General features: G+C 40.8%; 1 protein-coding gene across 1 annotated transcript; it reads right to left on the bottom strand.

Annotated features, from left to right (window-relative positions):
• Positions 1-252: 252 nt before the first annotated feature.
• On the bottom strand, positions 253-12,541 carry CCDC126 (coiled-coil domain containing 126). Its single transcript, XM_081102290.1, has 3 exons — positions 12,318-12,541; positions 4,341-4,743; positions 253-1,992 (listed from the first exon to the last, which is right to left on the bottom strand). The coding sequence occupies exons 2-3, from the start codon at positions 4,576-4,578 to the stop codon at positions 1,808-1,810; spliced, it is 423 nt and encodes a 140-aa protein (XP_080958416.1). The 5' UTR covers positions 4,579-4,743; positions 12,318-12,541; the 3' UTR covers positions 253-1,807.
• Between the last annotated feature and the right edge of the window lie 486 nt (positions 12,542-13,027).

The following is a 13,027-nucleotide window of genomic DNA, read 5'->3' as shown; positions in this document are numbered from 1 at the left end:
ATGCTGGATTTTAAGTAGCAATGAGAAGTTAATGAAGAGTGTCAGAAGGGGAAATGAGACTCACATTTATATACTAAAATGTCAACAGCATTTATCCCTGGGTAAAAAAATTTCGGATTTCCCCCCCCTACATTTTGCTTTTCTGTATATCTTGGAACAAACCCAAATTTTCTAAGATTCCTTTTAATCATTAACCATTTATTAAATGCACAATCACCAGTAAAGAAAAAAACTTATAACACTTTGTAAGTACAAATAATATATTTTATTTCATCCCTGAAAACAACAAAAAAACAAAAATGTCCACATCTAATAAGACAGAACAATTATTCCAAACTTCACTTGGCAATGGTATATAATTCATTTCTTCCATAGAGTACAGAGAATGTCTGAAAAGCTCCCTTTCATGAAATTTTTTTCATACTTATTTTAATAAAACATTTTAATTATTGCTACTATGTGTGGTAGCATATTGTAATAACGAATAATATAATATCCAAAACTAAATTCAATATAGTGTAAATCTAGAATCTAGCTGCACTTGGCAGTTATTATAGAGAATAAATACTATGAAATATAGGGCACCATATGGGAATTAAATCTGCTACAAGGGACATTTAAATAAAGGTGTCCTTTGCTCTATGCTAGAATTGCCCAAGATTAGGATCTTCTGTGCTATATACATTAACTGTTTTCCTGAAAGAAGAGTCAATCTTCATAATTTAAATTATATCTTAAATGTTTTTAATTATTTTAAGTGGTCATTACATAAAATGAACATCTAATGTATCTATTATACAAATCCAAAATTTCTTAAAGCAGGATACTCTTATATAATGTTAACATTTTCCAAGCAATTTATTGTAGCACAAATACCTTTATACATCTATGCATCTGGCTAAAGTCCTTCAGAGCCCCAGTCTCACGAATATCTCTGTCTCCCTTCCCCTGCCAACATAAAGGCAAAATTATCCAAATATGGAAATAATGTGCTTCCCTGACAGCATAGACACTCAACGGGCTAAACCTTTAATACTTATTTTTATCTCATCATAAAAATATCGTTTGTTCTTCAGAATACATGTAAGAAAATGTTACATATGAGATTTGAAATTACTATCTTAATGCTCTTTAATTGTCCCAATGTTAAGAATAGGTTACAGACAGTGGCTACTACCCATTTCAAGGTTATTCTCATACAAATGTAATTTTTAAAAATATACAATAATCAACCTCCAGTTATTCTGAAGGATAGTGCAAATGAAGACATTCTTTGGGTCATGATTTCAAAACATTCTTTTCAACATTATACTTCCTTGCTCTGCTCATAATCTGAGTAACAAAATATAGTACTGGAAATAAGCACACTTCTTAACGTTATCAGTCAAGATTACATATATTGAGAACAAATGACAGAATGATTCAATAACAATATTCTTCACTTGTCTGAAAAACATGTTATATATTTAAATAAATATTTTCTAGAAATGAAGCCATGTCTTTCAGTGTTTCAGCTTGATCTCAAACACAAAAGGTTTACATAAAGATCACCTATCTGCATACCACATCAACCATGTTACCAAATTCCCTTTAAGGATATAGTTCAGCATTGAAGAGACTTGCCTAAAAGCAAACTAATAACTTTTAAAAATTTATATACAGAATAAGAGTGCCATGATTCCAGCATATTCCTTGAAAATTCAGAGTACTTGTGAAGTATTACCCTATCCTAGCCAGCGGTTTAAAAGCTTTTCTGTCCTTGGATCTAACTCATGGGGATGCAGCAGCACAAGGCGATCTTTAACTGCTATCTAATGTTGCCGGATGCATTAATCCTTTTGTTCGTGGTTACTGGCACCAGATTCCCACTAGTACCATTGGTAGTGTTGGTTGCTGAGCCGTTCACAACAATATAGTCAACTTTGTTCTCTAGTTTCACCAACCGCTGTAAAATGTCATCCAAAAGGACAGCAATTGTTCTTTTTAGATCCGCTGAGGGGTTTGGGGGGAGTGAGAGAAATCGAAATAAACCATATTAGACATTAATATTTGTGTTTTCATAGTTTGAGGGAAAAAGTGAGCAATTATTAAGTCATCTGAAAGAAAATATACTAGAGAGAAAGCACTCAGATCACAAATAGAAAAGGCCTAATTATTGTAATCAATAGCATCAGAGCTTCTTAAGGGAATTTCAGTGTTATAAATATGGGGGAAACTCTCATTTTTCCAGTGCAATAAAACAGATTTAAAGTCTGGTTAAAAAGTTAATCCCACCCAGCCAGTGTGGCTCAATGGTTGAGGGTCAACCTATGAACCAGGAGGTCATAGTTTGATTGCTGGTCAGGGCACATGGCCAGGTTGCAGGCTCAATCCTCAGTAGTGGGCATGCAGGAGGCAGCCAATCAATGTTTGTCTCTTATCACTGATATTTCTATCTCTTCTCCTTCTTCCTTCCTCTCTGAAATCTATAAAAAATATATGTATTTCTAAAACACGCAGTTTATAAAATATCAGGTGTAGAGGGTCTCATTTTTGCTTTTAAAACTGAGTTGTTATACAAAGCAGGGCAGCATAGCATAGACAGTTCTACCTTTGAAAATATCACAGTTATTTTGCTCAAGTAGAATGAATTTTGTTTTCAAGTATTTCTCTGGTTCCATAAGAATTTCTTCTTCATTGTTGGACTAAGCAGAATGCAAAACAATATAACCTGCATCTACATCTGCCACAAGTACACCAATCTCAATTTATGCCAACCCCTTCAACTCTAGTCACCTACATTTGACCCTCATCACTTCATAAAAAACATCGTAAGAAGGAGAAGAAAAAATGGAAAGTGTCCAGGGCATTCCCAGATAAAGATGGTAAACTAAACAAAGGCATTTAACCTCTGATGCCTCTGAATATGCCACCAAAACAATGAAGGTGTTTTTCCTCTTTTTCTTTCTTTTTTAAATCCAGGAGGCCAAAGATAACAAGAGGAGACAATAACAACAAAATTCCAGAAGCTGAAAAGCAGATGAGCACTAACTGACTTAGCAGACCTGAAAACGTTGGATCTTAAAAGAGGAAAAATACCAAGAAGCAATTTGATTTTCTCCTCCGAACCCTACCCTAAAAGGCCCAGTACCAATAAAAACAGGGGTAAAGAAGGGATTAAAAACAGGACTAGCCCTAGCCGGTTTGGCTCAGTATATAGAGCATCGGCCTGTGGACTCAAAGGTCCCGGGTTCGATTCCGGTCAAGGGCACATGCCCAGGTGTGGGCTGGTCTCCAGTAGGGGGCGTGCTGGAGGCAGCCAATCAATGATTCTCTCTCACCATTGATGCTCCTCTCTCTTCCTCTCCCTTCCTCTCTGAAATCAATAAAAATATATTAAAAACAACAAAAAACAGGACTAGATGAACATTTATAAAGCAATCTGATTCCTATAGTCTTTATACCACTCCAAAACTGGGCAACAGCCCCTCCCCATTGCAGAAAATCTCATGTATTTTCTGAGGCTAGTAAGCAGTTGAGGACCTGGGGACCACACTGAACACTGGGGGCGTAGTGGAAGTTTACATAGTAAGTGCTGAGGTTACCCCTTCTCCCCCAGTCTTTTCCTCTCACTCAGGTCCCAGTACACTTGGGAGACCTATCCTCTTCCTCTAGGGAATTTGACTAGGTCAAGAGGAAAAACCTAGATACACTAAGATTCAGGATACCCAAAGAATACAATACATTGTATAATAATTAGCTGGCCTTTATCACGGATTCCTGGGAGGTAGCTCTAAACACTTGGAATTTCCTGAGTGGTAAAGTCTTTTGTTACTCATGGTGGGCCCCTGGGACTACACCTGATGGTTTATATTAATAAGATGTCTCAGGGCCCTCCCTGGTTTGGTTCGGTGGATAGAGCATCAGCCTGTGGACTGAAGGGTCCCGGGTTCAGTTCTGGTCAAGGGCATATACCCAGGTTGCAGACTCACTCCCCAGTTGGGGGCATGCAGGAGGCAGCCAATCAATGATTCTCTCTCATTGATGTTTCTATCTCTCTCCTTTCTTCTCTGAAATAAATAAAAATATATTTTAAAAAAAGAATTAGACATAATACTACAAAATATTAATAATTATTAAATTAAAGTAATGGATATATGAATATCATATTATTTCTTTTTCAGTGCAATTGAATTTTTCATAATAAAAAGTGAAGAGAACATTATTTGTAAAGGCCAATGCACTAAGTAAAGAGTTAGACTTCTATGACCTATCTTTATTTTGTTTCTTTTTCCATGACTATCTTTAAATCGGGATAGGTTTAAGAGGAGAAAACTAGAAATAGTCTACAGTTAACTTACCATATCCTGCCATCGAAGCGCCATTCTCAACATCCATTGTGTTCTTATTTTCCTCTGCTAGAGCTTTAACGTATCTTTTGCTTAAATCTAGTATTTGTTCACGTAACTTGACACTGCTTTGATGTCTTGGTTGTTGAAAAGTATAGTGCAGTAACATCAATCCCCAAATGAATCCAAATACAAGCAAAAGTAAACTCAATTTCTGGGACATATTTTTTCTGGAGATTGCAAAAATCATTTCTCCTGAAGCAAACAGACTCAGCTGAAAAGTGGTAACTAAAGGCAAGCCACCAATCAAGATTTCTGAAGGGAAAAAAAATTTCCTCCTCTTTCTCCTCTGCTAATATGGTATATTCTTCATCTTCAGCAAGATTGCCTCCAACTCTCAATTACCTCTGTAAAACTGAGAAGAAAAAAGGCCATTAGTCATAACCTATATCAGCAACAGAATAAACAATGACATATTTAAGAAGAGTTTCTATAAATAGTTTTGATTTGGAACTACATCATCTTCTTTGCCAACTTTCTCCACCACTAAGCAAACTTTCAGGTCTTTATCAGTTTCCTTTATATAGCTCTTCAAAAATTTTAAACAGAAATGTCGATTCATTGAAAATATCTTTTTAGACAGCTGATTCTCACAACCAATTGGCCTGGAGGTCAAATACTCCCCAGTGTTACCTACAATAATCAAGGCTTAACTACAACAAGATTGTACACAAAGACCACAAGGAGGTGCACCAAGAAAGCATAAAAAATGTGGAGACAAAGAACCAGGACACAAATGACAGAAATGGAGGAAAGCAAACTGCTGGATATAGAGTTCAAAACCACACTTTTAAGGTGTTTCAAGAACTGTCTAGAAGCCGCCGATAAATTTAGTAAGGCCCTCGAAAAGACTGGTGAGACCACCAATAAATGTAGTGAGATCCTCAAGAAATCTAGCGAGACCCTCAATGTTGTGATAAAGGATCAACTAGAAATTAAGCATACACTGACTGAAATAAAGAATATTATACAGACTCCCAACAGCAGACCAGACGATCGCAAGAATCAAGTCAAAGATTTGAAATACGAAGAAGCAAAAAACACCCAACCGGAAAAGCAAAATGAAAAAAGAATCCGAAAATACGAAGACAGTGTAAGGAGCCTCTGGGACAGCTTCAAGCGTACCAACAATCCGAATTATAGGGGTGCCAGAAGAAGAGAGAGAGCAAGATATTGAAAACCTATTTGAAGAAATAATGACAGAAAACTCCCCCCCCCCCGCCCCCGTGAAAGAAATAGACTTGCAAGTCCAGGAAGCACAGAGAACCCCAAACAAAAGGAATCCAAAGAGGACCACACCAAAACACATCATAATTAAAATGCCAAGAGCAAAAGACAAAGAGAGACTCTTAAAAGTAGAAAGAGAAAAACAGTTACCTACAAGGGAGTACCCATAGGACTGTCAGCTGATTTCTCAACAGAAACTATGCAGACCAGAAGGGAGTGGCAAGAAATATTCAAAGTGATGAATGCCAAGAACCTACAACCAAGATTACTTTACCCAGCAAAACTATCATTCAGAATTGAAGGTCAGATAAAGAGCTTCACAGATAAGGAAAAGCTAAAGGAGTTCATCACCACCAAACCAGTATTATATGAAATGCTGAAAGGTATCCTTTAAGAAGAGAAAGAAGAAGAAAAAGGTAAAGATACAAATTATGAACAACAAATACACATCTATCAACAAGTGAATCTAAAAATCAAGTGAGTAAAAAATCTGATGAACAGAATAAACTAGTGAATATAATAGAATCAGGAGCATAGAAAGGGAGTGGACTGACAATTCTCAGGGGCAAAAGGGTGTGGGGGGTGCGGGAAGAGACTGGATAAAAATCTTACACCTATGGATGAGGACAGTGGGGGGGGGGGGTAAGGGCAGAAGGTGGGGTGGGAATTGGGTGGAGGGGAGCTATGGGGGGAAAAAAGAGGAACAACTGTAATAATCTGAACAATAAAGATTTAATTAAAAAAAAAACACAGAAACAAACTAAATTCAGCCTGTAAATTGCTATGGAGAAAATAAACAGGACAATGTGAGAATGTCTGGGGAGTCTAAACGGGGTGTAAGGTCGAGGAAGACCGGAGTTCTGATCTGAGAAAAAAGAAGCACAAAGTCTGGTTCCAATTACCTTTTAACTAAAACCTTTAGAATTCTTTTCTGACCAGAATCTTGGGAGCAGACAGTAAATTCCTTATTCTTACCCTCCTCAGTACAAACCAATGAGAATGAGAGGGATCCCAATCCCCAGCATGGAATGGCCTGGTTTGCAGAAATCATCCAAAATGAACAGAAGGAAAGCTACAAGCAAGGAAAGCTGTGTCCCCATTTCTTATGAGAATGACAGTTGCTGTTTGGTAATATACAGGAACAATAATGATTTAATTGGTGATCTTTGTACAGAAGAATGTATTCTTATTGGTGTTTTCTAATATGAAAGGGGCAGTGGCAAGATGGGGTGTGGAATAAAGTCTAGGTAGCAATCCACTGTCATGTTAATTTATTGTTATTAAGCATTTTTAATATAATTTTTTCAAACTCTAAAGAACACACACATATCAAAAACAAAGAACATGAAAAAATTGTTTTCCTTATTTTTATATTTATTACTGGACTTAAAGTCCCCACTCCAATTTGCAAGACCTTTGGAGATCTGTAAAGCTCCAAAGATCTGGTTTAAGTTTTACTATGTCACTTGCCAAACAGCAAACATCAAACAACTAGATATTTAAGCAAATTGTCAGTGGTTTCTCCCTAGCCAGGACAAATATATTTATCTAACATTATTACTAAGGACAAATAAAGACAGATAATCGGTGAATATTTAAACTAGAACACTCTCATAAACATAATGTGATGCACAAAGAGAAGTGACTACCCAACATCAAACAAAAGGGGAAAATTAGGCATCCAAACTTTCAACCCAGGAATCCAATGTTTTCCAAATAGAAGAAACAAAATTGACTTAATAGTTTGCAACTGGCATTTGTTTAAAAAACAAGATAAAATAGAAACCATAAGAGTAGACTGCGCCCACTACAGATTTCATTTTGCAAAACTTTTCTTTCAGTTTACATATATATATCTTTTTCATACACAGGTACAAACATGATCACACAGAGCTATACATCTATGGAATCTTGATATAGACTCTTATTATGGGCTGCAGTCAAAAAATTTAAAAACACTGCATTTCACGCTACATGTCCTGAAATACTTCCTTGTATTTTGATGTAAATATTGCAATAGCAACATTAAAAATATTAATGGATGGCTAATCCTACCTTAAAAACCTCTCCTTCAAATCGCATTTCTGCATTTCTTTGGCAATCTGCTTCATGAACCAATATGGCCACAGCTAAACCAACTACCTACAGCAATAATATCAGCAACTAGCAAGCAGAGACCCTCTCATTTAGCCAAAGGTATACTGCAAGAATAGCTACTAGCCTCCTAAGAAATTTACAGCTAGAGAAGCAGATATTTATTACAAAAAGGAGACAGTATGTTCACCAGAGCTCAGAGGTTCAGAGAGTTCTCTCCAAAAAAGGCTCAGAAACAAGTTCTCCACAGATTTGATCTTGGAATGTAATTTCAGGGGGAAAGGGCATTTCTAAATGTCTTAAATTACTAAAATACTTTCTCTACATAATATTGCCTAAGGTTAATATGGGGGGTTTGGGGGGGAAGAGAATTTAACACCGGACACATTCACTCCTAATTAGTTGTAAGATTTAAAATGTTAACTGCCTTGAGAAAAGCTACACTAAAATTCCAGCTGAGATACAGAAATATCATATCTAAAGATATTAGATCATTTTTATTTTGTTTTTTTTGTTAATCCTCACCTGAGGATATTTTTCCACTGATTTTTAGGGGAGGTGGAAGAGAAAGGGAAAAACAGAGAGAAACATCGATGTGAGAGAAACACATTGATTGGTTGTTTCCTGTATGCTCCACAACCAGGGCCCGAGCCAGGGAGCAGACTGCAACCAAGATACACGCCCTCGAACCCGGGACCCTTTGGCCCACAGGCCAATGCTCTATCCACTGAGCCAAACCGGCTAGGGCTAAAGATAGATCATTTTTAGATGGCACATTTGGGAGAGGGAAGAGAAGACTATAACACTGAAGAGTGCAAAAGATAGAAAAATCTGGGTAAAGTTAAGTCAGGGTTAAGAATAGAACATCTTAAGGCAAACGGGAAACTACTCAGTCACTATGCCATAGTAAAATTTTAATCTAAAATGTATTATGCAGTACTGGATATTTCAGTCTCAGAGTCTGACCTGCCCACAGCCTCAGCCAATCATATTTTGTGCCACATGACCCCACTTCCCCTTCCACAGCTGACTAGACTAGCACTGTGCACCTTTGCCTGAGGCCTTGGACAAAAAGAGGCCCTTAAGAAAACCAGGATGTTGATTTGTGAGCAGGAGCAAAAGGGGAAAGAACTCACAAAAAAGAAACAATGAAGTTAGATTAGGGGACTGACAACCAGAGTTGTATACAAAGAAGCAGGCATAATAGGTAAACTGAGGCTATGAGTAAAAAAAAGAAAGAAAGAGGTACAAGCAGTAAGTGAGGAGGAAGAGAGCTAAGCATGCCAACAATGCAGAGGAAGCACATGCAGCTGGTGAAAGAGATTCGGGTTTGTGGCAGCTTTCTAGATCTTTCCCGTGTACTGCCTTCCTCAAGGTGGAAATACACCCCTAAGACACAAATAAATGACTAAAAAAGTTTGCATCTTTTTTTCCCCCCACATTAAAAAGAATGTCTAAAAACCCTTATCATTGAAAGTCTGAGCTAGAAGAGTCCTTGGAATCAGACCAACTCACTAGCTTAGAGAGGAGGAAATCGAGGACCACCGCAGAACCTAAGGTCACACAGGTCGTGACAGAGCCGGACGAGAACCAAGGACTCCTGTTCCTGTAGTCATCACCCTCTGTCCTCCACTATTCTCAATAACACCAACATGGAAACCTTTTTTTTTTTTTCCAAAACAAGTATTTTTGCCACATGTTTTTAAATGAATCAGCAATCTTTATGTGCATATGCCATCTCCCACAGTTTAAATTTTCCATTTGCCATACTCTCTGGCTCTCTGTTATCTTTATGAAATACAGTCATTCGATTTCTCCGTTTCTATTGAAAAAAAAAATTTTTAAATACATCTATCACTAAAGACATTACACAGAATATCCATCAGGCCCCACTATAACTGTACATTCAAATAGAGCATCACTCAGGACATATTTTACCTACTTCACAGTAGTGTTCTAACTCAAAATAGTACAAAACAGACATTTTATTTTATTTTTTAATGTATTTTATTGATTTTTTACAGAGAGGAAGGGAGAGGGATAGAAAGTTAGAAACATCGATCAGCTGCCTCCTGCACACCCCCTACTGGGGATGTGCCCACAACCAAGGTACATGCCCTTGACCTGACTCGAACCTGGAACCCTTCAGTCCACAGGCCAATGCTCCATCCACTGAGCCAAACCAGTTAAGGCAAAACAGACATTTTAAATGAAAAAAATTTTTCAACTAAGGACCATAAAGATTTCTTTGAAGAAAAACTCATCACCAATATCAGTAAAATTTAGGAGAAAACAGTGCAAGAACAACCCAAAGGATAGAGGGGCTAATGTGAAATATTTCAAGTCATTTCCTTACAAAATGTATTACATTGAATCAATTGTCCTGGGAACAAAACCTACAACTTGGAAACACAGATCCATCCCAAAGGGAGGAAATGACTAACCAGTGAGAAAAACAGAAAGAAGTAAAAAGAAGTTTGATACAGGGTTGAAAAGAGGGTAAAGTTGAAAAGATGGTGAAACCCCTCCTCAGGACTGCAGATGCTGACTCTGCCAAAACACTTAAGCTCCTCTAAGGAGTCCTTGTCTGTATTTCCAAAGCTGATCCACAGAAAAGCAGAGTCATCAATTTCCTAAGAACGTTCTCAGCCATCTTAAAACAGTGTAAATTAAGACAGCATATTCTTTTAAATTCTTTGCTTAGGTTTAAGGTGCACAAGGCACAAAGTGACGAACACTAGAGTGATAGCGGTTAAGGAAAGAAAAACAAAATTCACAAATCCAGAGGCTACTTCAGTGCAGCTAATAAACGTATCATATTCAAAAGATTTATTTTTTGTTAAATAAAGAATTCGTGGCATTGTAAGTATACTACTTACCCTCACTACTTAAAGGTGTGCAGTTTATTGCCATTTGATCGGTGACAAAACTCAGGCCTCAGGATTGGGACCCAGGCTGTCTGAGCCACACTTTTGAGAGTAGTTTCAGTTCCTCCTAACCAGTCACCCAAGAGTTGAGTTTTGAAGAGGGAGCTAAAAAGGGGCATTTGAGCCCTAGCAGGTTTGGCTCAGCGGATAGAGCCTCAGCCCTCGGACTGAACAGTCCTGGGTTCAATCCTGGTCAAGGGCAAGTACCTTGGTTGCAGGCTGCCCGTCTGGGGTGCGTGCTGGAGGCAACCAATAGGTGTGAAACACACTGATGCTTCTCTCTGTCTCTCCCCCGCCTTCCACTCTCTCTAAAAAAATCAATGGGGCCCTAACCAGTGTGGCTCAGCGGATAGAGCGCCAGCCTGCAGACTCAAGGGTTCCGGGTTCGATTCCAGTCAAGGGCATGTACCTTGGTTGCGGGCACATCCCCAGTGGGGAGTGTGCAGGAGGCAGCTGATGGATGTTTCTCTCTCATCGATGTTTCTAACTCTCTATCCCTCTCCCTTCCTCTCTGTAAAAAATCAATAAAATATATTTTAAAAATATATTTTAAAAATCAATGGGAAAATATCCTCGGGTGAGGAGTAACAAAAAAAATAAAATTATTTGTGACAGTTTAAACAGGGGTTGGGGGGGCACTTGACTTTATCTCTCAAAGTTGTGGAAGCAAAAGGGACCACACACTAAACCTGAGAAGCCTGCATGGTGAACCTGACAAACTCAGCGATGGTCTGACATGAAAACTTCCCAAATAACAGCAAGGGCAGCCCTGTCCTCGGCGGGTATCTTCCCTGACAAAGGTCAATCTTTCCCTTAACCAAGCCTGTCTACGGTCTTCTTGCATGAACATACCTTTGGAATGTCATGGTGATGTCCTTTTTTCCAGACCCCTCGGGGTACAATCACTGCACCAGAGCACAGAGCACAGAACCCTTCACTGTTCTCGTTATCTGTTCATTGTTTTAACTATCCCATACCACCAGCATAAAAGTAGGTGTTCACCCATTTTACTTTTTTCCCACTCTCAGACCTCACTGCTTTGCTTCCTCCCATCTCCCTCATCTATCACCAATGGATTTCAGGTAACCCCCTCCGGTTTTACCCTTGGGTTCTGAAATGTGAACTAAGTGGCAAACCTGCCATTGCCCTGGGCATTTTATCCATCTGCTGAGATGTTGCTCCCCGACAATTAACCTCAGTTTGGCTCAAATAAACTCAAACACTTCTTACAGATGTGAACGTTTCTGACCTCGACCGAGTAGAACAGAGCCCCGCTGTCAAAACACAGAAACAGAAGAGAGCGCGGCTGCGGCGCCCGCTCCATCCCTGCAGCTCAGGTCCGCGCACCCCCGCGCCGGCGGCCGCGGGACCCAGCCCGCCCCGCTCGGACCACGCAGCCGGAGCCACGCTCGGTTCCCCGCGCTGTCAGACCCGGGGGGCGGGGGGACAAAGAGCCGCGCACCCCCCTTCCCCACCCCGACCCCTCGCCGCCGCCGCCGCCGCCGCGGGTCCCCAAGCCAGGTCTCCTCCGACGCCCCGCGGCAGCGGCCCGGGTGCGGCGGGGGGCGGGGCACAACGGAACAGGGGCGGCCGCCGCCGGAGGGGTGCCGCGAGCGAGCGACGCGGGCCGGGCGGGCTGGGACGCCTCCACCCCGGCTTCCCTCTGCCCCCTCCTCATTACCTTGCCTGTGGGCTACTTGTCACCGACGCCGCCGCCGGCAGGCTCCTGGGCGGCGCGGCGAAAGCCGATTCGAGGGCGTCAGCGGCGTCCCGCGCTAGTGAAGCAGCCTCCAGGTCGGGATGAAGAGAGGAAGCGACTGGGAAGCGCCGGCGAGGTTGGCTTCCAGCTTGTGGAGATTCTACTCTGCCCGTCCCTCGCACTCCGCTTCCGCTCCGCCTCCCGCCGGCCGGGCCCTTCCCCCTCTTCTCAGGCGAGCGGCCCGCGTCGCGCGGCATTGTGGGAGTTGTAGTCCCAGAATGCAGAAGAGACGGCACGTGCCCCGAGCCCGCAGGCACCGACTTCGGGTCAGGACGACGCCGTTGCGTGGCAACCAGAGGGCCGGCCCGCTCCTTCTTCCGGATTGGAAGAATGTTTAGAGAGGCGTACTCTGCCTTTCTCTCTGCAGACGCTGGAAAAGGAGTGTGGGCTTCTTACTCCTGACCCTGCAGCAGGGAACCAACAATTCCAAAGCTGTTGGTTTGAGGCAAAAGGACTTTGTAGTGATTAAAAGTGAGCTACAGCCCGGCGGCGTGGCTCAGTGGTTGAGCATCCACCTAGGAACCTGACCGGGTTGTGGGCTCCATCCCGTGTGGAGTGTGCAGGAGGAAGCCAATCAATGATTCCCTCGCATCATTGATGTTTCTCTCCCTCTCCCTTCCTCTCTGAAATCA

The sequence above is a fragment of the Myotis nattereri genome (assembly GCF_964212035.1).
Source record: "Myotis nattereri genome assembly, chromosome: 11".
Taxonomy (NCBI): Eukaryota; Metazoa; Chordata; class Mammalia; order Chiroptera; family Vespertilionidae; genus Myotis; species Myotis nattereri.
Note: the sequence above shows the minus strand (reverse complement) of the source record. Positions and strands in the feature narration are given on the sequence as shown.

Bases quoted from the DNA above. Each gene is read 5' to 3' on its own strand.
- CCDC126 (XM_081102290.1), bottom strand. From the start codon at position 4,578: ATGATTTTTGCAATCTCCAGAAAAAATATGTCCCAGAAATTGAGTTTA. The intron at 1,993-4,340 runs GTAAGTTAACTG...CAAACCCCTCAG, and splicing joins CGCTTCGATGGCAGGATATG to CGGATCTAAAAAGAACAATT.